The sequence below is a fragment of the Exserohilum turcica genome (assembly GCF_000359705.1).
Source record: "Exserohilum turcica Et28A unplaced genomic scaffold SETTUscaffold_2, whole genome shotgun sequence".
In the NCBI taxonomy this organism is placed as follows: domain Eukaryota; kingdom Fungi; phylum Ascomycota; class Dothideomycetes; order Pleosporales; family Pleosporaceae; genus Exserohilum; species Exserohilum turcicum.
The window spans coordinates 434,165-460,236 of NW_007360025.1; the positions used below are offsets into that span (position 1 = coordinate 434,165).

Genomic DNA, 26,072 nt, shown 5'->3' on the forward strand with positions numbered 1-26,072 from the left:
TTCTCCTAGATAGCGTGCTTTCCTAGCGGTTTCCAGAAAACTCGAAGTTGGTGTGGGTCGGTTGGTATTACTATGTAGTAACAATGGAAAAAGGATGAGTATGAAATTACTCGTCATCCATATCCTCATGCTCCTCTTCCTCGTCTCCATGACAATCCTCCTCCTCCTCCCCCTCCTCATCGTCGTCGTCCTCTTCATCCTCCATCCCCGCCGTATTCTTCAACTCCGCCATATCCCACACCGCATCCGGCAACGCCTCCAAGTCGACCTCAGCAGACATACAAATGACGCCAAACTCACACACACCGCAGAACCCATCGTTGCGCCTATTCCTACCAAGAAAAACCCCACAATCTGCTCGTTGGGGCGCGGCTCCACCCTCACAATCTCACCGTCGTCCTCAGGCGCATACGCATTGAGTTCGCCGGCCGCCGCGCCGTTGGCCAGGTAGACGCGCACGCCATCGCACGGCTTGACCTCGACGGCTGCAATGCGCTCGCCGCGGGGAAGCCGCAGCGTCTGCGACGCATGCCCGCCGAACCGGTGTTTCCGGCCGTGCCGCCGCATGGGGCCCCAGTGCGAAACGTGGCCGTCGCCGTACCTGACGACGCCGCCGTCCCACAAACAGCCTACCCGCAGCTCAATCGACACCGCGCGGTGCAGACGCCCGTCCGCCCCCCTTTCCACCAGCAGCTGCGCCCACGTGTACGCCGCGTTTTGGCCCGCGTGCTCCGCGTCGTCGTCGGACGAAAATACGAGCTGCTTGCGCAGACGCATATCAGAGCCTGGGATCCGGATTAGAGACCGGCTGCGGACTAGTTTCCACGCATCCTGGATGTGGCGTTCGCGCCCGTTTAGCCCCAGGATGGAGAGGGAAAGCGGCTGGGTGCGGTCGAAGCGCTGCTCGAGTTCTGTCTCGCTGAAGTCCATGGTGCGTGGGGCGGCGTCGAGCCAGTTGGGGGGCTGCGTGTGCTCGGTGAGGTTGAAGGTTACGCGGGCGATGCCGCTGGGTGAGGTGATTTGGAGCGTCATGGGGCTTTCTTCGTTTTCCTGCACGGCTTGAACGTCGGGCCTTGCTTTCTTCTCCGAGTCGCTGGGGACGGCATCGGTGGGGAGGCGGAAATGAGGTAGCATGCGGAAGGAGAGTGCGTCCGCTAGGTTCCAGCGGGCCTTGTTGGACGTAGTGGCAGGATCCACAAGCACGCCCTCACGTCTGAGATGGCCCGAGAAGGCGGTTTTCGAAAGGAAGTTCTTGGACCAGTCTTGCGCGTAGCCTCGTTCCATGATGCCTGGACGGTGCGGTGAGCCAAAGGCATGGCCAACCTCGTGGATATGGGCTCCTTGGCCAATCGCACATGCTTCCCACATGGTGGTGCATTCGCCGTTGTCGTTGCCGACTTTGTCGCCAGGTTTGCGTGTGTCGGTCAAGCAGCTGGTGACCTCTTCTAGGAACCGCGGCCACGAATACGTCAAGTGGCTACCAAACATGCCGAGTGATAAGCCATGCGGGTCGTGGGCACCCAGCGCGGCATGGCCGACAATAAGATCCTTTGAAGCGTTGTAATGAGAGTCCAGGATAAGACCAGCAACAATTGGCTGAGCGTCGGACGAAAACGGTCCCCCAGCCTCTTTCAGTGCATCCTTGAAGTAGTCGAACAGGCTGTCGGTGCCATACGCCCTAGGATTCTGCTGCGCAATCTTCTCATCGCGGATCTCGCGAACAGTCTTGGACGAGCGGATCACGTGAACCTTTGCCGTAGACCGCATAGCGCCATCCTGAGCCACAGTTTGTTCAATCCGCGCATTGGTGAATTCGCGACTGACAGTATCGGCAGTCCACTCCTCGTCGAATCTGAATGAGCGTCGTCCGAGTCCGTGCAGCCGCAAATCCTCAGCAGTCATGGCTTGCCACATGTACGCCGTCATGCGAAGCTTGGCAATGGCAGCATCGAGGTCGGCATGTGCACAAGACACGCCGGCGGCTTTGCTGGGCGGGCAGTCGATGAGACATGGCGAATCAGAAGCGACCATGATTGCGAGATGAAGAGGCGGGTACTGCAGGAGTGGCCAGTGGTTGACGCTGATTTCGACTGTGTGTTCAATGCAGTCATTGCAGACATAGGCGAATTCGAGAATGGTTAGTCCTGGAGAGAGCATGACGAGGGCTTTGAAATGACCTCCTGCTAGGGGCCATGTCTGCTCTGGAAAGACTTCGGCTTTGTTTGCTCCCTTGGTAACGACGTGAATGTAGCTCCCTTCGGCAGCATCGAAAGCGTATGCTCCAGTAACGAGGAGGCAGCGCTGTTGGATTGATCAGTCTGAATCCACCACGGGAATGATGGACGACATAGCTGATGAATGGTCTCTCCATCCTCAAGATTCGTGATGCGCAGCGGACTTGTGACTGGCGCCATAACGAATGTAAGCTAAAATTTGCGTTGGTCAAGCGATTGCGTCAATTGAAACTGAGTGGAGATGGCTGAGATGCTGTGCTGGTGTGTTGACATCTTGTCCATTTTATATCGCTTGAGCCGGTGTATGCCCCTTGGGCGAGCATTCAGGCAACTGTCCGAATTAGGCCTAGCTTTGGAGGTGCTGCCTGGCCTGCCGCTGTGCATGTAGACGGGATTAACATGGCGCGACGCGCATTGTTAGATGTGTGCTTGTTTTGATGTTAGCCAGGCTCGGTAATGCTCTTGGTCGGACCTGCTGCCTGCGGTAACGATGCCATGATCGTGAGGAGGGCTACACGCTTGACGGAAGACATGGGAAAGGCCGGGCAACTGGTGGACAAGCTGAAGCGCGGCGTCGATGGTGTCTTGTTCTATGGCGCCCGTGGGTGTCGCTGTCGCCGCGCATGCTAACGAATGGAGAAATGCTTTCGCTGGTCGCAGCAGGGCCGTGTCGGCGCGATTGTCACGGCGGCCCAGATCTGTGGCGCCAGATGCATGTGCAATCAGGGTCTTCGCCTATCTTTAAATAGTGGACCGTGCGCTGATCACCAGAATCTAGACACTACGGCCACTTCGCCTTCCCAAAATCTTTCCTCTTGTAGAGCCCGCCTCATCCAAAGTACCCACACCAGACCCGTACCCAAGTATACCCACAATGTCCTTTTTCCTCTCAGCCGCCGCCAGCATGAGTATACGTGACATACGCAACTGACCTCCAGCCCGTGCGACCATTTGTTTCCGTATATTTCCCCCTTGATAAGACATTGAGGGGCACCGCTCGCCGCATTGCATACTCCGCCGAGTACAGTTGCCACTCGGCTCGTGAAGAGAATCCCGAACCGCTTACTCCAACGTCTGCTTATCTGTGCTGCTAATCGCGTCGACACCGCTACGATGGATATTACTGAAAGCGACTCGTCTGTTCCCGTAGCCAGTGACTCGGTCTTCAGCGTCTCACGACCCTCGTCCGCCTCGTCGATCCATCCAGCCGATACGCCCAAAGACGTCCCAGCAGGCGCGCCCGAATCCCACCTGTTCCAGGTACGCCACACACCGAAGGCCGGCCGCGCCGTTTTCGCCACACAGGATATCCCCGAAGGCACGCTTGTATGGCAGTCGGATGACCTTACGCTGTCTGTACTACTGCGCGAGTACAGACGCGAGGTGTGTGGGCAGTGCTTTGGGTACGACTACGGGCGGGATCTGAGCATCCGAGACAAGACGGTGGGGTTTGCCTTTTGTTCCAGGGCATGCCAGGACAAGTGGCAGCAAGAGCAGGGAGAGGTTGGTGTTCAAGCTTGGGCCGCCGTCGAGGATCTTGTCCGGAAGAGGAGCAAAGAGGACAGTGACATGGTCGATGCTGACCTGCCGCGACCCAAGAAAAAGGACATCATCAAAGCTTGGGAAAAGGTGGAGGTGCAGGCGGCGCGGATCCGGGCGGCAAGGGAAGCGGAACGGGCAGACGCTGCGGGGGATAGGCCTGCGGTGTCTATGACGAAGCAGGATAAAAAAGCCGTCTCAAAGGCACTGCAGGGGCGCATTGCTCCCGACGTGATGAGCTTCTGTGTGAGCGGCATCGTATGGCGATATATCCATGCCGAGCAGTGGGAGCGGCTGCAGGCCCTCGCCAATGACAAGACGCCGTACCACAGCTCGGACGATCTGGATGCTTTCACACGGACCTACCTGCATCTGCTTGCGATACTGCCGTTGGAGCTTCTCCCGCTCTTGACGCCAGAGACTCTTTTGACGCTCTCGCAGCGCGATTCGCACAACTCGTTTGGGATCCGCTCTCTCGAGGACGAAGGCTCGGAGTTCTTCGGCTACGGGTGCTGGCCAGCTGCGAGCTACTTCAACCACTCGTGCGGGCCGAATATTGAGAAGAAGCGTGAGGGTCGCACATGGTACTTTAGGGCTGGGCGGGACATTGAGAAGGGGCAGGAGCTGTGCATCACGTATCTGAGTGGGGAGGAGAGGAAGTTGAGTCGGGGCAAGAGGATGCTTCGGCTGAAGAAGACGTGGGGGTTTGACTGCGGGTGCGAGCGATGCGAAGCGCTGTAGTGTTGGTGTTGGTGTTGTTGTTGTTGTTGCACGTGCTGCCGTTGCATGGATGGCTGGGCTGGAGGCATTTGTTTCGGCGGTCGTCCCCCTGCCCCGGCCACGGCTATCGGCGTGCTAGGCGTGCTGGGCTGGGCTGGAGTATGGGACCCTAGCGACCAGATGGGCACAAAGGCAATCCACAGGGTATTATTGATGCTTAGGGAGCCCGTGCACGTGGTGCTGACTGGAGCTCCCCCGCCGCTGCGCGCTGCATTGGGCGTCGGACCGAAAGCTTATGCGCGTGAGCAGCGAGGCGAGAGCAGGTTTGCTGTGGCGGGCCGGCAGCTATGCCGTATGTTGCTAGGTTTCCTGGGCCTGCCGGGTGCTCGCGCTCGTCTGCAGCGTGCAACAGAGATACATGTCGTGTCCACGGACGCCACAGGCGTCAAAAGTGTTTCAGAGGGCGAGTGGGGAGGGCAAAGATTGACATCTTGAGCAGCGAGAGGCGGTTCCCACTAGACGATGACGTAAGGGATCCGCCGCGCTAGCTGGACCCTGCAGATGCGCTGCCGTTGGGTTGCGACGAATGCCTCGAGTGCGAGCTCGCCGCTTTGGCTTCAGGCTTTGGGAGATTGCGGCTGTGACTGCAGTGCCTTGGCTGTGTCTAGTGCAAGCGTGTCCATACGGTACGTATGTATCCAGGGCTGGGCGTTGGCGGGGGGGGGGACCATGGGCCGGGACGTTGCGTGTCGTCGTTGTCATTGTCGTCGTCTTCCAAGGCCGCAGCAGCAGTCTGTATGGGTGTATCATGCAGTGTGGCGTAGGCCGCTCCATGGCTAGCGAGCGCTGCGAGCCTCTAGATGGGCCCGCAGCTTTGCGGGAATACCTGCAACTGGGACGAGAGCTGCCGGCGATTCCGCGGCGTGTCCACTATTGCTCAAGAGCATCTGCGCCCAGGTAGCGTGGCCTGGCAGAACAAATTACACGAGACCCTCTTCCCACGATAACATGGCATACATTTAGTGCTGGCCATCCGTCGCTTTCGCCCTCTTTCACAAGACAACCACCGCCGCCACCACCACCACCACCACCACTGCCGCCGCCGCCTGGCCCTCCGACTGCTCTCGCCTGGCGTGTCCAAGTGCAGTTTGCCGAAACCTTGAGCCACCCCGCGCCAGAGAGAGCCACGACAACCGCTCATCACCCACCTCTAACCCATTCCTGCCCTACCGCATCGCACGTCAGGCCACAGCAAGCACACAGGCGCACGCACACACACACACACACACACACACACGCACACGCACATCACACACCCCGGCGGCCAACCCTTGCCCTGCACTATTAGCGGAAGCAGCCTGTGCCTGCGACATCTTGGACGCGGCAACGCAGAAATCCCCATATACCAGCGTCATACTACCTCCACCCACGGTCATAGGCCCCGCGAGCGCATTGCCGAAGCACCAAGGCCGCAGCCGTGTACCAGCAGCAAATACACACACACACACACATCCATCGCGATCCCGCCCTGGCCCCGCGCACCGAACACATGCAGTCCCCAAGCTCCTCTCCCCGGAGCGGGCGCAAGAAGATGGGGCATCCCGTCATCGAGGTGAGCGCATTCTCTTTCTTTGCGGGCGGCGACGGGGGGCATTGCATTTGCACTGGTGCAGCCGCCAGGACAAGAGGCAGGCGCCACCCGCTCAACCCAAGGCCGCCCATGGCCCCAAGCGTCGTGGTGCAGCTTGTTTGGCGATGATGTAGCCCGCATCGTCATCTGGCGCACGGACGTGTTATGACGCATGTTCGCTCCTCGCCTGCTCACGCCTCACGCCTGCCTTCATCCACCCATGCAATCCCATGCCCTTCTTTTCACCCACGAGCTTGCCCGCCGCCGCCTTTTCCCTTTTCCTCCCGCTGCATCCCTCTGCCTTCACTTTCTCCTCCTCGTCCGCCTTCTGCTCTTGCTGCTACACTCGCCTGCACTCGGCCCTATTCTGCCTGTGCCTGTTCACCATCCGTCTCCCAGCCCAAAACGACCCCGCCATCAACGCCCGCTTCGTGATTTCCTCATCGCTCTCCACCCCGCACAGAAAGACTAAGCATGGCCGCCATACAGAATTTTAAGAACTTCCTGCGCCATGGCAAGCAGGCCCGCCACAATGCTGAGCCCACGACAAACGTATCTAATGTCCACGCCCAGTCGCAACAACAACGCTACGGCCAGGCGCCCGAGCCGCTCCCTCACGGCGTCACCGAGCCTGCCCTGGACCACAAGCCGCTCCAGAACAATGCCGTCCCCCACGGTGACTTCTCTGTCGGCGCCGGCGCGGGCGACAACCGCAACATTGCCGCACAGGCAGGTGATGCTGCTGCGCGCGCCGCTGGCGACCACCAAAAGAAGCAGGCTGCAGCAAAGAACGCTGGCGTCGACCCCTCTGTGCTCGAGCGCATTGTTGCCGAGGAGCGCGAGGCCAAGGGCAAGCTGCCCAGATACCCCGGCCTAGAGCGCTGGACCCTGCTGGAGAAGATGGGTGATGGTGCCTTCAGTAACGTATACCGCGCACGAGACACCACAGGCCAATGGGACGAAGTCGCCATCAAGGTCGTTCGTAAGTTCGAGATGAACTCACAGCAGGTCAGTCCCTACCCACTCTCTCCCCCCTTTGCCCTCTCCCCTCCCTTTTGCCCATTTCATCATGTCGTCATCTCCCCCTCACCACATCACATCACGCACGAGCATGTCGGGTGTTTTTTGGACGTTACCAACGCGAGGCCGGTGTAGGACAAGCATATACATCCGGACTTCAAAGCGCCAAAAGCAGCCGAGGTGCGAAACATTTAACCCCATGATGCTCGACTTATGCAGCATCCCCCCACACCTCATCACGAATGCAATTCGATGGGCAGACACTAACTGCCCTTGTAGAGAGCAAACATTCTCAAGGAAGTACAAATCATGCGCCAGCTCGACCACCCCAACATTGTCAAGCTCATCGACTTCTCCGAGTCACGGCAGTACTACTACATTGTCCTCGAGCTGTGCCCTGGCGGTGAACTGTTCCACCAAATTGTTCGCCTCACCTACTTTTCCGAGGATCTTTCGCGCCACACCATCATCCAAGTCGCAAAGGCTCTGCAATACTTGCACGAGGAAGCAGGTGTTGTCCATCGGTCTGTAGACGACTCGATTGTGGTTTTAGACTATCTGCTGACGTCATCATACAGAGACATCAAGCCTGAGAACCTTTTGTTCTACCCGATTCCATTTGTTCCCACACGCAACCCCAAACCAAGGGGTCCGGATGACGAGGACAAGGCCGACGAAGGTGAATTCATCAAGGGCAAGGGTGCCGGTGGCATCGGCCTCATCAAGGTTGCCGACTTCGGTCTCAGCAAGGTTATCTGGGACACTCAAACCATGACGCCTTGCGGTACCGTCGGCTACACTGCCCCAGAAATTGTCAAGGACGAGCGCTACTCCAAGAGTGTCGACATGTGGGCACTAGGCTGTGTGCTCTACACGCTGCTCTGTGGTTTCCCACCCTTCTATGACGAGTCAATCCAGACTCTTACCGAGAAGGTCGCACGTGGCCAGTACACTTTCCTTTCCCCATGGTGGGACGACATTTCCAAGTCTGCTCAAGACCTGGTGTCCCATCTCCTGACAGTAGACCCTGAAAAGCGTTACGACATCAACCAGTTCCTCAACCACCCATGGATACGCGAGGCTGACGAGCCAACGTACTCTGCCTATGACGCACCACCTCTTGCCACACCGGCTGCCAAGAAGGAGCGCCTCCAGCCAGACTTTACACATCTCGAGTCTCCAGGTGCACGTCGCATGGACTTCCGTTCGCCTGGCGCTGTCAACCTTCGAGAAGTATTCGATGTCAGCTATGCTGTGCACCGACAAGAAGAAGAGGGAAAGAGGAAGAAGCAATTCAAGCAAGGATACCGTGGCGCGAATGCCATGAACTCTCTGAATGCGCTTGACGAGAACGAAGACGATGATGAGTATGCTGCCGAGTCTGTGCCGTATGATGCCTCAACACAGCATCCGCCAGCCAAGCTTCCCAAGTCGCAGGGCGCAGATGTATCTAGTATGGAACAGAAGATGCGCAACACGACGCTATCTGCCGCAGCTCAAGCACGTCAGCAACAAGCCGCACCGCAGCAACGGGGCTATGGTCAGCATTCTGCCGCTGTCGCTGCCGCTGCCAAGCGTCAGGTCAAGAACAAGGGCGCATTTGAACTCAACCTGGACAGCTCGAGTATACTGGGTCGCCGAGCCAAGAAGGGCCCTGCACCGAGTGGTCTGCGAAACAACATTTCTGTTGGTGGCACATGACCATCATCGTCGCTTGCCAAAGATTGGTGAGAGTCGCGCCCTTGGGATGGAGATGGCATGGCCTTGATGTCTTTTTCCGCCCTTGCTTTGTTTCATCACTCATTTTCTTCATGGTTTTGTTTTTTCCTTTACTGATTTCTCTCTTGGTTATGTTGCCACGGATTCGGCTTTTTTTTGGTTCTCCTCTCATAGCATATTTGATGGTCACTGTCCTTTTCGATGCGAAAGGAGGACACTGCGCCTTTGAGTGCACTCTTGTTTGTGGGCGTGGGAGGAGCCCAGGCAATACCATGTGTATGTGTGTAACGTGTGTAAGACATGCGATTTAGTCGCCAGCATGTCGCCTAGATAGCATCAATGGATATAATCAGAAAACAAGCAACATGACCGACAGTGCAGTGCAGTGCAGTGCAATGCGTGGGTGGTGTGGACAGCAAGTGTTTGTTGAATTATTTGAATTTGGAGATTAATATACTGTAGTAAAGATATATATATATATATATATGTATATGTGCGTGAGACATGACGTTCAGGAGTAGAAGAAGAAGAAGAAGAAGAAGAAGACAAAGGTTACAACGGGGGGGGGGTGTTTCTCTCTCCTCTCCTCCCTTTTCTTCGCTTCGTTCCCTTGCATTCATCAGATGCGAGACAAGGGTATAACAGTCATTAGTAGGCCACGCATCTTTGACGTGGTGGTACCTCGCCTCCATCCATCCACCCATCCTTCATCCATGCATGCTTCATCCATGAATTCCCATTTAGCCTATTTACGCCCACCCACTTCTCTCTCCTTTTCCCCATGGCCTCCCTCCCCCAATCATGGCGAGGAACTTGCTTTTCTTGTTTCCTTATCGTCGAGGCGCAGGTCCTCCAGTTGAACTCAGGGCGTTCAGGATGCCGCTGCCGCCTGTCACCGGTGTCATGGTGCCGTTGCTTGGCGTGGCGGGCGCAGGCGTTGGGGCGCGCGAAGGAACGTTACTCCTGTTGTGTGCCATGTGCGCCTTGACCAGGTGACCGGCGCACAGCGCACTGTTGAGCGACAGCTCTCCGGCAAGAACACCGGCGGCAATGATACGGGCGAGCTGGCGGGCATTGTCACCAGGCGACGTTTGGTGGGCACCTCGTACGCCGAGCAGGTCAAGCATGGCTGACTGGGGCTCGAGAATGGTTCCACCGCCAATGGTACCAACTTCTATCGAAGGCATCGAAACAGAGATTTGCAGGTTACCGTTGATGCTGTCACGACGTTAGCGTTTGTGCACTTGATGATTGTCGAATAGAGATCAACTTACTTGTGCATAATGGTAATGCAGTTGGCACTCTCAACAACCTGGGCTGGATCCTGGCCTGTAGCCAAGAAGATGGCGGCGACAATGTTGGCTGCGTGGGCGTTGAATCCACCCAAGGCACCAGCCATGGCGGATCCGATCAAGTTCTTGGAAATGTTCATTTGAACCAGGTCGTCCACTTCGCACTTGAGCACAGACCGGACAACGGAGCCAGGGATCATGGCCTCGGCAACCACGCCCTTACCACGGCCGTCAATCCAGTTAATGGCAGCAGACTTCTTGTCGGTACAGTAGTTTCCAGAAACAGACACCACACGCATGTCGTCAAAGCCACAGTCGTTTGCCATGACGTTAAGAGCATGCTCAACACCCTTGGAAATCATGTTCATCCCCATTGCGTCGCCAGTCGTGGCTCTGAAACGAACGTAGATGTTGGTACCGGCAATTGCAGACTTCATTGATTGCAGCCTGGCGAAGCGAGATGTCGAATTGAAAGCATTCTTCATGATCCTCTGACCTTCTTCTGAGTCGAGCCAGATCTTGGCAGCACCAGCGCGGATGAGGCTGTCGAATCCAATGCAGGGTCCACGGGTCATGCCATCACCAGTAACCACAGTCACAGCACCGCCGCCAGCGTTGATGGCCTTGGCACCGCGCGAGGTCGAGGCGACAAGCACACCTTCAGTGGTAGCCATGGGAAGGAAGTAGTTCTGGCCATCGACCAAGATGGGACCAGCAACACCGAGGGGAAGGGGAAGGTAGCCAACGACGTTTTCACAGCACGCACCATGGACGAGATCATAGTTGTAGTCCTTGTAGGGCAGAAGCGAGCTTTCCAGCAGAGTTGAAGTTTCGCGGGTGGCATGTGTTCGAGAGACGAGACCACGACGAATCTTGACAGCGCGGGTCTTGTCACCAAGCGTCTTCTCAAGAGCGTAACCTGGAATCTTTCCTCTCAGCGACATCTCGATAAGCTCCTCGTCAGTCATCTTGGGTGCCTGCTTGTCTTTGATCATTTGCTCGAGGATTTCATAGGGGCGATTGGGCTGGCGTTGCTGCTCTTCCGATGGGCCTGCTGGTATCTCAGGTTGGGGCTTTGGCTGAACTTGGGTAAGCGGTTGCAGACGACCGGTTTGGTCCTCTGGGCCAGGAGTGCGAGGCGGGGTAGGCATGTTCGCGGTTGGGATCTGAGGGGTATTTGGTATAGTAGGAAGACCATCTTGAACTTCGGACGGAGCGGGAGGCTCAAGGGGCTTGTGGGGCTCTTTGATTGTCAATCGGGCAGCATTGAAGAGGTAACCATTTAGGACTACACTCATGATGAGCGCGAGCACAATCCACTTGCTCAGGAACGGGTCTTCCAGACTCTTCAGCACGCCTTCGACAATGTGAGTGCTGATGTTGTTGCCAAAACCATACTCTGAGTCGGCAAGGGAAGGTTCAGCGTAGTGAATAGAAGGAAACTCAAGCTCATACTTGATCGGCGTAAGGATGGTCACAACGGTCGATGTCGCAGTGTCCTTTGCCTGCTGATAGATGTAGTCCAGCCCACTGCCAGCAACCTTGAATGGATCCAGGAGAGGCGTAGCACCAACACCAGAGACGTGGGCAGCCTTGGTGGGCGTGAGACCGAACTTGAGGGTGACAACGTTGATAACGTTGACAATGACAAAGCCGACGACCATGAGAATCTTAAACTTGGGCACGGTAATCTTCTTTCCAAAAACCGTCGTGGTAGTGCTGCCGACTTGGACGTCGCGGGCACTCGGCCATTCACTGTTACGAGCCACACTCTCCGCTACCTTGCCATCGATACCGTCATCTTCGAGAGCCCGGCGAAGAGCCACGTGACGCTTGATGCGGTTGACCTCGAGCTTGATTGTGAGAATCGCCGTGTAGAAGGTCAGGAGCATAAGCGAGTCGAAAAAGAGGATCCAGGCGCCCAGGAAGCAGAACTGTCGTAGACCACCCTGGATGCCAGACATGGCACCTGCGACGAGGATGAGGATCTCGAAGAAGTAGTCACGCACAATTTCGAAGCCAGTCTGTCTGATGGCTGTCTGCACGGCGGACTGGATAGTTACTGGCTCTCCTTGTTTCTCCTTGACCGGTCGTTGGCTGCCCACAGAGGCAGACAAGACAGCCTTGGTAAGAACAATGGGCTTTTCGAAGCCGATGATGACAACGAGGAATGGAAGTCCTTCAGAGAGAAGGATAAGATTGATGGGAACGCCAAGGTAAGTCGTGACGGCGAGAGCAAACAAAAAGGCAAAGGCAGACTGCAGCAGAACCGCGGTAGCCAGCCAGAAGTTGGAGCCCAGTCGCCTCATGGCGAGGAAGAGGGAGACAAATGTCAGGTGCATGGCAAGGTAGCCCAGGGCCATGATGACGATATCGCCAGTGTCTGCGTTCTGCGGGCTGACTTAGCAACGTGTGCATTCTCTATCATAAAAGCAAGCCAACGTACCTTGAGCAAATCAACAAACGACGTCCAAGATTCGACGACCCAGTTGCGGATGCCAGACGAGGCATTGCCGTTCCTGGAGGCGCGCATCATCCACTTCTTCTCCTCCAGTGTGCCTTTGTCGGAGCCTTCGACTTGGGTGACATCTTCTGGGGCGGGAATCTCCTTCATGGCCTCGAGAAAGGCGGCAGCCTCTGCGTAGGGGATGGAGAATGCAAGCGAGGTGTCAGGGGAGAGGGTGGAGAAGGAGCTGGCCGAGCTGGGAAGAATCTCCGCGGAGACATTGTGGGTGAGGAACTGTTGCGAGGGGGCCGAGTTGACGGCGCTGGACTCGGGGAAGACGAGTGTCACCAGAACGAGTTCCTGTGCAGGCTGCCATGTCAGCTCAAGTGGTTGCGGGGCATTAGTGGGTGCCTACCTGTACCCTGTCGGCGGTGGTGGCCTTGGTGTCTTCAGCTTCCCACTGCCATGACGTCTCTGGGCCGATTCTCAGCCTCTTGCTGCCGACCAGAAGCGTGCGGAAATCGACATTGCTGGCGACCTGGTCGACGCCGCTCTCGAGAAGGCCCTTGTCGAGTACGCCGAGGTACGAGTAGCTGGCGAGGAATGCGAGGGTGACAATGGTGTGGATGGGGTGGGTGCATGCCTTTTTGGCGACGGAGAGCAGGATGGGCGAGACGTGGCGGTCGAACCAGGTCGGACTGGTCTTCTTCTGGTCGCCGGTAGCCTGCCAGCGGCTAGTGATGTAGCCGAGCATGTTGCGCGTTTACCACTGCAGCTGATTGCGTGAGAAGGTTTACAGAGGGGAGGGGGAGGAGGAAGGTTCGAGTTGGAGCGGCTAGTTCACCATGGAGTAACGCGTGTATGCGGTGGCTATGCGAGCTGACGGAGGAATTGGGGGCGGATTGCAAAATAAAGTCTGAGGGCGAGAGCAGCTATTGCATGTCAGTGGTGCAGAGCATTATGTGCCGTGGGCGTCGTGTGCCTACTCCGTTGATCCGACGGCGAGGGCTCTTTAGCGTAGGTCGAAGAAGCGCGAGGGCTCGGTATATTTTGGTGGAGCAATGACGACGTGCCGCAAATGGCGCAACACGACGCAGATACAAAACAAGCAGCGCCTCGCAGCGGAAACAAAAAAAATGAGGAGGGAGAGAGAGAGAGCAGGCGCTCGTGCGGGCAGAACAGCGGACTGTCGAGTGGGAATTGTGAACGAGAGCCCACGTCGACCGCCCGCCGCCCCCTGCGAAAGGGAGCGTGCCCCCCCGTTTCCGCGAGTTTTTGGCAGCGCTAGGGCGCGGACACAGGCTCACCGCGCTTTGCATACCGCAACCCAGCCAGGGCTCGTCTGCACGCCATATGCGCCTAGCACCATCCGATACTCTTTTGCGGCGTAGAGCCCTCGACCAGCTCAGCACACTTGGGGCAAAACACGTTAGTTTTTCTCCGGGTATTGTGTACGCGCCACTCGGGCCCGGCACCCGGTGCATTTTTTCCCACGCCGATGACGGGGGTTTTTGTGCAGCCAACGGCAGTGGAGCGCCGCCGAGCCACACCGGGTGGCGCTGCACGTGACTGCTGCGCCACACTCGCCCTCGTGCTCGTGCTCCATGCCGCCGCCCTCACCTCCCCAGCGGATCTTCAGGGGCACTGGCTCCAGCGACAGCGCCAGCAGCAGCAGCAGCAGCACCACCACCACCACCACCACCACGCATGACAAACACGGCACAGTAAACACGCAACCGCGCCGCCTTACTGGCCAGACGTTGCGCCAAGAGCACGCTCGCCTGCTGAAGTCATTCTTACTCCAAAGAAACGCTTTGCAGCGGCCACGCAAACAACCAAAACGGACACAAAACTAGTCTCAAACAAGTCATTGCAAGCGATGGCCCATCGTAAACCCATTACATGCCTTGCCAGCACAGAATGGCGTTTCTTGTCCAAGGGTTGTGTAAGAAGCAGAAACTCGCCAGACGTCGCCGCAACCGCAACCGTAATCCTCCCTATCTGCAAGTAGATGGGCGTCTGTGCGCCAGCGTCTGACGGGCAAGATAACCAAGTAGTCGTAGCGACGTGGCCCATGGTGCTCTGGACAGCAACTGTCGCCGGCGACAAGGCGTGGGCGACTGTGCCAAGTTTGATTATTATCGCCTATGTAATATACTGCATGTCTGCTGTCCACCAACCCGGTTAACCCTGTCTATACCCAGAACAAACGAAATGACGGCGCCATGTTCCCCTATACGCGTACTAGGTGTACACCTAGGTGTAGCTGTCACAATCACACCCACACCGGTTCACGCACCGACGAATTTCTCCGTCATGGGCACATCGTTGTTGGTGATGTGCTTGAGGAACGCGGGGTCGCTGCGCAGCGCCAGAGCGGGAGAGAGAGAGAGAATACGGCGGCCACATGCAGCCGCCACGCCGGCCTGCTGCCCATGTGTGCAGGGAGAGCAGCGTCGCACCATGCAGATGCCGTTGGAATGCCCATGTTTCTTTTCGAGTCACCGCGACTTTTTGTCGGTGTTGAAACATGGCATGGAGGGCATGCAGCCATACAACGCTCGAGCGCGGTCCCGCCCACGGACGGCCGCCTCAACATCGTCCTACTTTCCCTGAGGCTCACACCGTCTGCCCTGCCTGGCCTCTTGCTCTCAGCACCCTTGCCCTTCACCACCAACTCGCCCCCTTGCCACTGCAACCTTGCGCTATCACGCTGCCATTTGTACTCGCGTATACCATAATATCCTGGGACCGACGGCCGTCATCACAGTAGAGCAGGCATGGCTCAGGATGCGTTGCCGTTCTGGCTTGTCAATGTGCCCCAGGACCAGTGGCCGCATGAGTGCCCGGAGTTTCTCCAGAACTGCAGCGACAAGGATAAGAGCATCATTGGCACGCCCGATGACGAGTACAGGCTGTTGACGTGGGACGAGGTGCGGGAGATTGTCAGTACGATTGTTGCTCCACGCCTGCTGCTCACATGGCCCGCATGCTGATGGGCCCTGCTAGACAAGAACCGCGTCGACCTGTTTCATCGCGTGCCAAGTGAACTACGGAGGTACCGGCATTTTACACATAGGCTGGAGAAGGACTACGGCAGCATCATGAACTTCATGGTCAACGAGCGGCTAAAGTGGGACACGATGCAGCCGAAAGGCGAGCCATTCCAATTCGACGGTCAGTACGGCGGGACATTTTGCGTTGGCTTGGCTGCCACCAGTGGCTAACCGCCTTCAGAGGACATCACAATCCTGTACAACGACTGGCCTTACGGCATCGACGCAGACATTGTCCACCTTGTCGTGTGGACAAAGTTTGAGCTGGAGGATGACCCGGAGACGGGCCTTTCGACAGAGGCGTCCAAGAGGCAGATTCATGACTACGTGCACAAGACGTTTGCGCCACAGGTCAAGGAGGTCATCTGGTTCAAGAACTGGAAGAGCCTCAAGAGCGTGCACGCAGTGGAGCATTTTCACGTGATGCTGTACCGGCCAGACTTGGGCAACATCTCAGATAGATTCGACAGCCTCAGCCCCGGGCCCAAGAGCCGCAGCGCACGCGACAAGCGCATCCTTCATATACACGTTCGCTCTGCTGTCATGTCAGAGGCTATACCAGCAATCTCCCGCGTCTTCCCGCCGTTCGTCCTCCTCCTCGCTGCCTGGGATCCCCAAACCTATCCCGCGCCGCTGATTGGCTGCCTCCCCAGGCCCACGTCCTCGCCCGAAACGCACGAGAGCCAGCACCCCTCGCCCGACAATATCCACGACATGGTGTAGTCTAGCCACGCGTGGTTGTATCCGATGCACTCAAAAGATCCACCCACTGCTGTTTGAGCCCACTGTTAAACATGCCAACACCCGTCCTGTCTCTGCTTCCGCCCGTCCATCACCACCTCCACAACAACAACAACCACCACCACCACTACCACCACCGCCGCCACTTTCCTTCACCCAGCATCTGCTGCTTCGCCATCTCCTCTTCCCGGCTTCCGCCCTACATCGACATTGGCCGAACCTTGCTGTCGCTACCGTCCCTCACGCTGTTTCACACGGCGGTGTCCTAGGCTCCCTGGTCTCTTAACTGGCGACTTCCCCACAGCTTATTTCGGCTGTTCCAGTGCGACATTCCACCATCTGGCGTCGCCACAGACACATGTCTGTCTTGTGCACCACAGATACTACTTGCGGGTTTCGAGTTGAATAACACATGTCCACTCTTTGTCGGCCTGGCTTCTCGACCGCCTTGGCAACAACCATTCACTACACTGCCACGCTTGGTTTCACCACTGCGTAACCCCGAATAAGATTTTACCCAAAACCTCGAGGATCCCACTCTCCTTGCTTCTGCTGCATTCCCGACCTACACACGTCGCCAAATTAGCGTTGTCGCTCCGCTCCTAGCACTCGTCGTCGTCGTCGTCGTCTCGACAAAGCAAAACCCTACAAACCCCGCGCGCACTTCACATGCCCGGCAAATATACCTCAAAATGATACGCGATCCCCACTTCTGGAACCGGTTCAGCATAGCCGTGCATCAGGACGAAATGGAGAAGCAGCTCATGTCGGCCCAAGGTCCCAAGCACTCGTACGTCACAAGCACTTCCTCCCTCTCCTCCCTCACCACCACCACCACTATTACCACTACACACTCGCCTCGCGGACCACCCACTGCACACATCACAAACCACCCGTCGTCGCCTGGGTACTCGCCCATGAGCCAACTGCCCTTGCTGCGCTTGTCGCTGCTTTCCACCCCGCTGTCACCCATCTTCCCGGACACGGTCATGGCAGCACCGGACACAGCCACAAAAGCACAACCAGCAGCACCCACACCCACATCCGCATCCCAAGAACAAAACACAAGACACCTGCACAAATCCTCGTCTACAACGCCTCTCCTCCGCCCCAGCCCTCTTGGGCCCAACTCACCACCACCACCACCGTCCTCCAAACCATGCAAACCACTACACCCACCACCACCCATAACCCCCAAAATGCACCGCAACCCCTCGTTTCCCAGCTCCCCCTCCCGCCCCTTCTTCCGCGCCCCAAACATCTCCACCCTCTCCCTGTCGCTGACGGGCCGCCCCTCCTCCCGCTTCAAATTCGTGACCACCATCACGGCTGACGCCTCCCACAGGGACTCGTGGCTTGTGCGGCAGAAGAAGAAGGAGCGACATCGCACGTGGTTGTGCTGGGCTTTTTGGATGGTCTTTATGTTGCTGGTTGCTGGTATTGTAGCTACCATTTTGATCCTCAAGTCGAGGAAGATTATATGAAGCGAGTCGAGGAAGATTCTGTAAAGACCAAGTCGTGGTGGTAGTAGGAGCGCTGGGCGCTGGGTGCTGGGGGTGATCATGACCTCATGATTCATGAGGACCCTGACGAAGATAAAGATGAAGAAGACAAAGAAAAGGAGGAAGAGGAGGATATCGGAGGGTATCCCAATCGCGCGCGACACAACAAGAAGTGCCTATGCATCTTCTCCCCCCCGCACTCTTCCATGTACGCATTCCCAGGACGGGTCATCGCTTTTTTTTCCTTCTCTTCTCTTCTCTTCTGTTTCCCCATTGTCAGCATCATTCTCCTTCTTGTTTATCTTTTCTCTCTCTCTCTCTCTCTCTCTCTCTCTCTTCTTTACCTATGGGTCGGCGCCGCCGGGTCGTTGCGCATGGCATGGGGGGAACGACATCAGTGATGTCCTTTTTTTCCCTTTGCCCTTTTCTCTTCTCCTCTTTTTTTTGGAGCAGGTTCCCTTTTCGTACATGATACCAGGTCTTTGATTTTGATTTTTTTTCTCTTTTCAACATGACCACAAATAAATACCTTATTTTCTCTCTCTCTCTCTCTCTCTCTCTTTCTTTCTTTCTTTCTCTCTCTCTCTCTGTCTGTCTGTCTGTCTCTGTCTGTCTCTCGCTCTTGCTCTATCACTCTCTATGTTTTTCTGTTCTGAAGAACTATGCGTTTCATATAGGCTCGGCATGAATACATATACATACATATATATGTGCAACCATGTATCAACGACGAACCCTCTCAATTCAACATATCCACGTAGATAAACACCAAACAAGAATCCAAATGCAACATGGCTGAAACGTTAAAATTGATCTTTCTGCCTGCTTTTATGCCAAAAGTCCTGGTCTACAACAAAGACTGCATGATATCTTTCATCCGTGATTTGAAAATCCCCCATAAGTGTTGCATTTTTCTTGGCCCGCTGATGGTATCAAAACCGTCACTATACTAATGTGTTCAGAAGAGAGAGAGAGAGAGAAAAAAAACAAAGTTGCAACGGGGAGGGCAGCATGGTTTCCCTCTACAACCAAAAAAAACGCCAGAAAGAAAAAACGCCTAGTAAATGTACCATCCAAGTCTGAACTAAACATAAAACCGTGGGCATATATGCAAGCAAGTTTTCCCCCATATCTCCCTTCCCTACTTAGAACCTGTTCTTGGTAGCCGGCGGTGTGGGACTCCTGCTCATACTACGGGCATCGCGGCCGCGCTCCTTAAGCCACTTTCGCGTGCACATGTCGAGTTCCCTGTCAAGCTCAGGCGAGGGCTCCTTGCGATGAATGAAGTTGCAGAAGCCGCCGCGCACACAGCCCTCGCCGCTATTCAGGCGACAGCAAGCCTCGCGGAAATCCGTCACGGGCGAGAGTTCGCAGTATATGGGGCGGCCGGCGTACCAGCGACTATTGAGTGCATCGCAGGCTTTTTGCGCGTCCTCTTCGTACTTGAAGCGCACGTACACGTTGCCGATGAGATCTGTGGCGCCAAGTCAGGTTAGCCAAAACATTGTCTTATCGACTACACAAATTGGAAAAAGGGGAGAGCGAAGGGGGAAGCAGAAACGTACGGTCGTTGTTGTTGTCGCATACTACCAGCTCCTCGACAAGGCCGTACTGGCACAGCTCGCACCAAATGTCCTCGTAGAAGGCGTCAAAGTGCATCTGCATCTGCTGCGCATTCATCTTGTTCTTGGGGTCGTACGCCGGGTTCTGGTACAGGTTGGGCAGCAGAATCGTCTGCGAGTACGACGGCTTGACGTGTTTTCGCGAGCAGCGGTCGCCGTGGCGGCACGCGCCGATTTTGTAGTAGAAGGAGCAATTGACCTTGTCTTGCTCGGTTCCGAAGATGGAGGCGAGGTAGTTGGCCATGGCTGCGGTGCTTTGCGCGGATGCGTCGCTATCAGATGAGTGATGGTTCGGTGATGGCGATGGCAAATGGCGGGTGTCGGCGTGTTGATGTGGCCGTGTGTGTGTGTGTGTGTGGTGCGGGTGATGCGGAGGTTGTCGCGCGCGGACGGTGCAAAATGTCGCGATGCGCGCGAAGCTCTGCGACGGAGCGGAGGCTAGTGGGAGTGCATGACAAAGCTAGTCGAATGCCAAGGAATCGCCCGGAACACACATGCATGCTCGCTCGCTTTGCCGCTCGACTTGCATGCCATGCGAAGAGCCGCCACGCCACGCAAAATATTTCCCTGGATTGATTGTTGTATTGGTATGATGTTGTAATTTGTCTCTTCTTAAACATCCTGGAACAAAAGCCGCCTCCAAAACAAAGCTGCTGTGTGTTCATAAATGCACACATCACCTCATTTTTACATTGATTTTTACATGTATAGGTATTTGCTATGATACCAATATACATTCAATTCAAGAAGCTGCTGTATTGCTGCATCTCTTGCATGCAATGTTGAATGGAGTCTTTTTTCACTCTTTCGGTCCACCAGGAACTTCTAATGCTCGGTAATACTAAATACACAAATGGTAGCAAAGTATGTAAGATTCCTGAAGGACGTGCTACAAATTGCTGACCAGCATTACTCGGGCTTGCCTAATTCGTTCCTTTGAGAATCCCGGCCCTAGATTTCTAAACTTCTTGGGCCAACTGATCAGCACTGCATCCAATGCCCTAGAGAGCGGAAGACGGCTTTAGTGTACCGTTCATTCAGCATCACTAGCTACTGATATAGCAGAAACTCTGGTATGTTTCAGATTTATGTCTAAGAACAAACTTTACAGTTTCCTTATGCGATGCTTCGATGTATTATCACGATTCAACATGTAATCCTTCTCCAACAAGACATCCTGCCGTAAACTCTGCTACTGATACTGGCGGTCTAGGACATGTAGTTGCGGAATTGGGGAGCCGGTTCCGAGGCGGTGCCAGCTCGTGTGGCGCTGGTGTGATGAGGTCCTCGGGGCTCGGGGAATATGAGTTTATCGGCTTAATTGGTCGGTGCGGGGAATGGCCCAAATGCGAAGCTCCTCGCGACGGCCGATACGCGTTGCTGAGATAGCACATGACATAATGATGCTTTGCCGACAAAACAAAGCCGAAATCGAGTACATCAAGGGTCCAGAACTTTTCGAGTCTCAATCGGCATCCTCACTCCAATCACATCACCAACAATGGACCCTCTCGTTGCAGAAGCCGTAGCCGCAGCCGCAGACACGACATCAGCGTCGCCCAGTACCCCTCCATCAGCCGAAACACCCCCACCAAGCCGCCTATGGGGCATCAGCGACATTCACCTCTCGTTCAAAGGCAACCGCGAGGCGCTGGAAAAGCTCATTCCCCATCCTCACGATGACCTGATACTCTGTGGAGACGTGGGGGAGACGGCCGAGCACTGTCGCATGGCCTTTACCAAGGTCAAGGAATGCTTCAAGGACGTCTTTTGGGTTCCTGGCAACCACGAGCTCTACACGATGCCGTCGGAGAAAGAGAAAGGCGCGAGAGGCGAGGCCAAGTACATGCAGTGCGTAGAAATCGCGCGCAAATTCGGCGTCATTACGCCCGAGGACGAGTATACGCTGTGGGAAGGTGAGGGAGGGCCTTGCTTGATTGCGCCCATCTTTACGCTGTACGACTACAGCTTCCGGCCAGACGATGTAAAGCTGGAGAACGCGCTCGCCTGGGCAAGAGAGATGGACATTGAAGCGACCGACGAGCATCTGCTGCATCCGGATCCCTACTCGTCACGTATCGAATGGTGCAATGCCCTTGTCGATAAGACGGAGAAGAGGCTTGCCGCCGCCGTGGCTGCGCACCCAGATACGCCACTGGTAATTGCCGGGCACTGGCCACTGCGAGAAGACCTGGTAAGGCTGGTCAGGGTGCCGCGGTTTTCCCTCTGGTGCGGCACCAAGAGGACGGAAGATTGGCATAACAAGTACAATGCAAAAGTCGTCGTTTCCGGGCACCTGCATATCAGGAGGACAGACTGGAGAGACAACACGCGGTTCGAGGAAGTGAGCCTGGGCTACCCCAGGCAGTGGCACGACTGCATGGAACGCGGGCTCGATATCAACGATTTGCTCCGTGAGCTACTGCCCGGGCCGAAGACACCACCCGTCGAGGAGCGCCGCACGATCTGGAGGCAGTTTGGATAAGAGTGGCTGCGTGGCTGAGTCGTGCATGTGTTGCGGGCACAGGGCATGAAATGCTACCACGCCCCGATACCCGAGATATCATATCATCCATGCCATGCGCCTGGGTCTGCAGGTACGTCCCAATCCTTCAGCGGCTTGGCATATCCACCCGTCACATGTCTTCATATATCAACAAGTCGGCCGTGCCAGCTTCTTTGCTCTGTTGCAGCGCTACATCCGTCTCCCCCCTGTACCTGCCTAATACAGCCGTGCCTCACAGACCAGTTGTTCGACACCCCCATGCACGTACATGCTTTCTGATCGTCGGCCTGCCAACTGTCCTTTATTCCGCCATACTCGATCGGCATTACTAGTTGCCCTGAACAGACCTCTCCTCCGAGCGTACTCATGCATGCACATATTCCATAGCTTGAATCGCCGCATGCCCCGCACGCCCATGACCAGGCAGGAATTCCGCTAGCAACGCCAATATCAACGTTATGCACCCTGTTTCACGAAACTAACGGCCAATGGATGCCCGCACATGGAGCCATGTGCACTCTCATTATCCGGGCCACGTGAAGCGCTAACTTCAAGGACTGCCTGAACGAGAGAGACCATTGCCTAAAATAACGACCACATAGTCCTCTCCACCCTGACGAGCGGGAGATATGCACCAGAATAGCACCGAGTCATCACTATAAGTTACCGTGCTGTCCGTGGCTACAGTCCATTGCACACCAGGAGCCTTCGACCGCTTTGTGACACTCGCTCTTTGGCAACCAACTCTACAATATCCTGCGGTACCTTTCCCTGCCTCTGGGTATATCACAACAAGAGCCAAAATGATCAGCCTTCGGAGCCTATCCATCCAACTCCTCGCAGCCGCCAGCGTTGTCCTCGCATCTCCCGTCAGCCTCGGTAGCCGCGATGTCATCGACCACGATAAGGTAGTGGGCTTTCCTGAGACCGTCCCGGCCGGCCTCGTCGGGCAGCTCATGCTCAAGTACAAGCCTTACTTGAAGGTCTTCAATGGCTGTGTTCCTTTCCCTGCCGTCGATGCGCAGGGTAACACGAGGTTCGTATTCTACTAGAACCTTAAATTCTGCACTTGCTAATATTCATCTGTAGCGGCGGACTCAAACCATCTGGTAGTGACACTAGTGGCTGCCGCAGCGACCTCGGCCAAGTCTACGCCCGCGCCGGACCTTACAACGGCGCTTTCGGCATCATGTACGCTTGGTACATGCCCAAGGACTCGCCTTCGACAGGCCTTGGTCACCGCCACGAGTAGGAGCAGATAGTCATATGGATCTCATCCCAGTCCCTCGACGCTACCGTCCGCGGCGTTACCTACTCTGGACACGGCGGTTATACAAAGTCTTCTTCGCCCCCACTGGAGGGCACCCACCCCAAGGTTGGCTACCAGTCCATCTGGCCTGTCAACCACTCGCTCGAGGCTACCAACACGCTTGGCGGACAGCAGCCCCTGGTTGCATGGGAGAGCATGACGGCCGCAGCACGAAATGCAATCGAGTACACGGACTTTGGCGCCGCCACACCTACCTTCAGAGACAGCAACTTCCAAACCCACCTCCAAGCATCCTTTATCTAAACGTATCCTAGCCTTTTTTTTTAATTATTCTTGTACATAGTAATGCATATATAGTCCACCCTCCAAACCCAAATTAGTTTCATGCGATAAAAGAAGGGAAAAAGAAATTAGCCCTAATTCATTTAGCAAGCCTATGTACTTCATCCTTTGGCCCCATAATAAACCTTCCACCCACCCCCCCTTGCTAATCCACCCGCTCCTTCATTTCCCCACTTGGCTCTTGTGCCATGTCACTGCACATGAATCTGTCATAATTACTACTTATTTCCCATGCTAGTCCTAGCATTCGAAGGATTTCCTTTCCCACGCACCGGCGTTTTACCATGTCGTCCGTGGCTACCGGCTTAGCATAAACGCAGCGTCTGTCTGGCCTATCTGATAAGCCCGAGTAAACCGCCGAAAAGAGTGGGAGTCTTGGTAGGAGACCGGGGGTACGTGATGATGCAACCGTCTATGTCTGAAGGGGGGAAGGGGGAGGGGACCAGGTTTCGAGAGGCAAATATCCAAAGGCGCAAGATAGGCGAATACGAAATTCGACGCCTACTACAAACGTCACAAGATGGGGGTGGGGGTGAGACTAGGGTGTAAGATTTTACGGTATATTTTAGTAGCTATGTGGAAACACTGCGATCGCTACATGGCCCGTCCATGGGCTCGGTTGTATAGCATGTTGTGGTAATAAGTAGTAGTAGTGTAGTAGTTAACTAATGTACATGGCTTACAAATACATCGAGGCTAGAAATGCATGGTTTGTACAGCTTCGTATAGGTTGGTAGTGTGGAATAGTTGGTCGCCGTTCTAGAAGGAGAAGAAAAAAAAGTCCCCGTAAAGTTAATCCAGATACCCGGGCGGTGGGCCGTCTGAGAAGGTGTATTCGGGCGGCTGAGGCTTACAATTGGCACTTGCTGGTGTGCCGCCAAGTGCCGGTGCTGATGTTTCCCGCTGGGCATCCTCAAGGACTCTTCGAAAAGCTTCCTCACGTGCGTGTTGTAGTTCTTGGCGGGCATGCTGGAGCTGCGTCTTTGCTCGGTTCAATTCTTGCCGAAGACTCTTTTCCAGCTGCTCGCGTTGCCGGATGATGCTGCTGCACTTGCTGCCTGCATGGACAACCTGCATCATGGATTGCTTGATTTGGTCGTGCATGTCCATGTCGGTGAAGATGTTGTCGAAGACAACGTCGGTCCAGATGCTTCCCAGGGCGATTTGCAGCTGTCCCATGTCCGGGATCTCGGGCGCAACCTGCTTGAGTTGCTGTTGCAGCATGCGCACTTGTTGGATCACGCTCTCGGCTCTTTCGAGGTGGTTGCGCTTCTGCATGCTGGCCATTGTACCGCCACCGAACATGTCCCATTGGCTCATACCGTATGCGCAATCAAGCGCATTACGAGCTGTGGAGAGCTTGACCGCGACTTGGCCGAGCAGGAAGAGAACGTGGCGTTCGTGCTCGAGTTTCTGAGTGATTTTTTGCACGTGGTTGTGGGCGGTGCTGCAGGCTTCTTCTTTCTGGTACTCGTCTGGAAACTCGGGAATGCAACCGGCAAAGATGGTGTTGTAAAGGGCGTCGAGTTCGGCTTGCAGGCTCTCGTGACGTTTGACTTGGGACTGGAGGTCGCTCTTGCGCGCTTCGGCTTCGTGGAGAAGTTGTCTGGTGTAGGCTAGTTCGTCCTCTGCGCTCTTCTGCTGCTGTATCGCATCAAAGTACTCCTTCTCTTCTTTGGCGGCCTTCTCGGCGAACCGCTCCTTCTTGCCGCTGGCCTTGTGGGCGAAGCGCCGAAAATTCGAATCCCGGTATTTCTCATGCTCCTTGAGCTCGATTGCTGTTTTCCTCTTCAGGTGGTCCACGCGCTTCATGGTATTGCCGATTTGGACTTCGAGATCGTCGAGGTAGGCGTTCTGTTGCCGGAGCTGTGAAGGGGCAGCGTCTGTTTCCTCGAGGCCGCGAAGCAGCTGCTCGTTCCGATGCGCCGCTTGCTGGATCTTCTGGTATATGCTAGACATTATGATGTACCTGGTGTATACCTTTCTGTATTGGATTCGTGAGTGGGAGCGTAAGGCGAGTCATAGTAGCCTCGACATAGCCTGTATTTTATATCCATCATGAAGCTAGGTGAGAATGGCTTGGCAGCCGGTACTGCGGCACCGCAATACGCCTATGACATGATATACTGGATGCCTAAAAAATCGAACGGTACTCTGTGATATTGTGTCTGCCTCGTTGGTGTTGGAGTGTGGGGGCTGGATGGCCCATACGTCATGTTTTTGGCCTGCACGGAGCTGATCTGTGGCTCAATGCGGCCTAGTTGGGGCGCAGTCGGCTAAGCCCCCGCGGGATCGAGCACGAACATGAATGCTAAGGGGCTGTCCTGATCTTAGTTGCACTTGGAAGAGAAAATAAGGCGTCTTGGTGCATCTCTCGAGGGCGGGGATGGGGAATTGGTACTACTAGTAGTGGCAATCAAGCATGCGGCACCG

At 55.6% G+C, this 26,072-nt stretch overlaps 10 protein-coding genes across 10 annotated transcripts; 6 read left to right on the forward strand and 4 right to left on the reverse strand.

The window, feature by feature from the left end:
- Positions 1–181: 181 nt before the first annotated feature.
- Positions 182–2,420, reverse strand: SETTUDRAFT_162850 (uncharacterized protein). The gene is made up of 2 exons (XM_008027076.1): positions 2,188–2,420; positions 182–2,137 (listed from the first exon to the last, which is right to left on the reverse strand). The coding sequence occupies exon 2, from the start codon at positions 2,029–2,031 to the stop codon at positions 220–222; it is 1,812 nt and encodes a 603-aa protein (XP_008025267.1). The 5' UTR covers positions 2,032–2,137; positions 2,188–2,420; the 3' UTR covers positions 182–219.
- Positions 2,421–3,110: 690 nt separating this feature from the next.
- On the forward strand, positions 3,111–4,694 carry SETTUDRAFT_162852 (uncharacterized protein). The gene has a single exon (XM_008027077.1). It carries the CDS (start codon positions 3,348–3,350, stop codon positions 4,512–4,514), a length of 1,167 nt encoding a protein of 388 aa, XP_008025268.1. The 5' UTR covers positions 3,111–3,347; the 3' UTR covers positions 4,515–4,694.
- Positions 4,695–5,962: 1,268 nt separating this feature from the next.
- Positions 5,963–9,220, forward strand: SETTUDRAFT_162853 (uncharacterized protein). Its single transcript, XM_008027078.1, has 4 exons — positions 5,963–6,097; positions 6,605–7,131; positions 7,423–7,667; positions 7,722–9,220. Exons 1-4 carry the CDS (start codon positions 6,043–6,045, stop codon positions 8,842–8,844), a joined length of 1,950 nt encoding a protein of 649 aa, XP_008025269.1. The 5' UTR covers positions 5,963–6,042; the 3' UTR covers positions 8,845–9,220.
- Positions 9,221–9,692: 472 nt separating this feature from the next.
- SETTUDRAFT_19135 (uncharacterized protein) lies at positions 9,693–13,354 on the reverse strand (the record flags this gene model as incomplete). The annotated part of the gene is made up of 4 exons (XM_008026687.1): positions 9,693–10,080; positions 10,137–12,544; positions 12,601–12,969; positions 13,016–13,354. 4 exons carry the CDS (start codon positions 13,352–13,354, stop codon positions 9,693–9,695), a joined length of 3,504 nt encoding a protein of 1,167 aa, XP_008024878.1.
- A 2,026-nt stretch (positions 13,355–15,380) lies between these two features.
- Positions 15,381–16,379, forward strand: SETTUDRAFT_88711 (uncharacterized protein; the record flags this gene model as incomplete). The annotated part of the gene is made up of 3 exons (XM_008027079.1): positions 15,381–15,549; positions 15,610–15,777; positions 15,838–16,379. 3 exons carry the CDS (start codon positions 15,381–15,383, stop codon positions 16,377–16,379), a joined length of 879 nt encoding a protein of 292 aa, XP_008025270.1.
- Positions 16,380–16,652: 273 nt separating this feature from the next.
- On the forward strand, positions 16,653–18,234 carry SETTUDRAFT_178661 (uncharacterized protein). The gene has a single exon (XM_008027080.1). The coding sequence runs from the start codon at positions 17,090–17,092 to the stop codon at positions 17,879–17,881; it is 792 nt and encodes a 263-aa protein (XP_008025271.1). The 5' UTR covers positions 16,653–17,089; the 3' UTR covers positions 17,882–18,234.
- Positions 18,235–18,778: 544 nt separating this feature from the next.
- SETTUDRAFT_134851 (uncharacterized protein) lies at positions 18,779–19,848 on the reverse strand. The gene is made up of 2 exons (XM_008027081.1): positions 19,465–19,848; positions 18,779–19,373 (listed from the first exon to the last, which is right to left on the reverse strand). Exons 1-2 carry the CDS (start codon positions 19,763–19,765, stop codon positions 19,045–19,047), a joined length of 630 nt encoding a protein of 209 aa, XP_008025272.1. The 5' UTR covers positions 19,766–19,848; the 3' UTR covers positions 18,779–19,044.
- A 1,309-nt stretch (positions 19,849–21,157) lies between these two features.
- Positions 21,158–22,186, forward strand: SETTUDRAFT_162858 (uncharacterized protein). Its single transcript, XM_008027082.1, has one exon. It carries the CDS (start codon positions 21,251–21,253, stop codon positions 22,004–22,006), a length of 756 nt encoding a protein of 251 aa, XP_008025273.1. The 5' UTR covers positions 21,158–21,250; the 3' UTR covers positions 22,007–22,186.
- Positions 22,187–22,830: 644 nt separating this feature from the next.
- On the forward strand, positions 22,831–23,600 carry SETTUDRAFT_41216 (uncharacterized protein; the record flags this gene model as incomplete). Its single annotated transcript, XM_008026913.1, has 3 exons — positions 22,831–23,063; positions 23,117–23,262; positions 23,290–23,600. The coding sequence occupies 3 exons, from the start codon at positions 22,831–22,833 to the stop codon at positions 23,598–23,600; spliced, it is 690 nt and encodes a 229-aa protein (XP_008025104.1).
- Positions 23,601–24,185: 585 nt separating this feature from the next.
- SETTUDRAFT_162860 (uncharacterized protein) lies at positions 24,186–25,742 on the reverse strand. The gene has a single exon (XM_008027083.1). The coding sequence runs from the start codon at positions 25,596–25,598 to the stop codon at positions 24,432–24,434; it is 1,167 nt and encodes a 388-aa protein (XP_008025274.1). The 5' UTR covers positions 25,599–25,742; the 3' UTR covers positions 24,186–24,431.
- Positions 25,743–26,072: the final 330 nt, after the last annotated feature.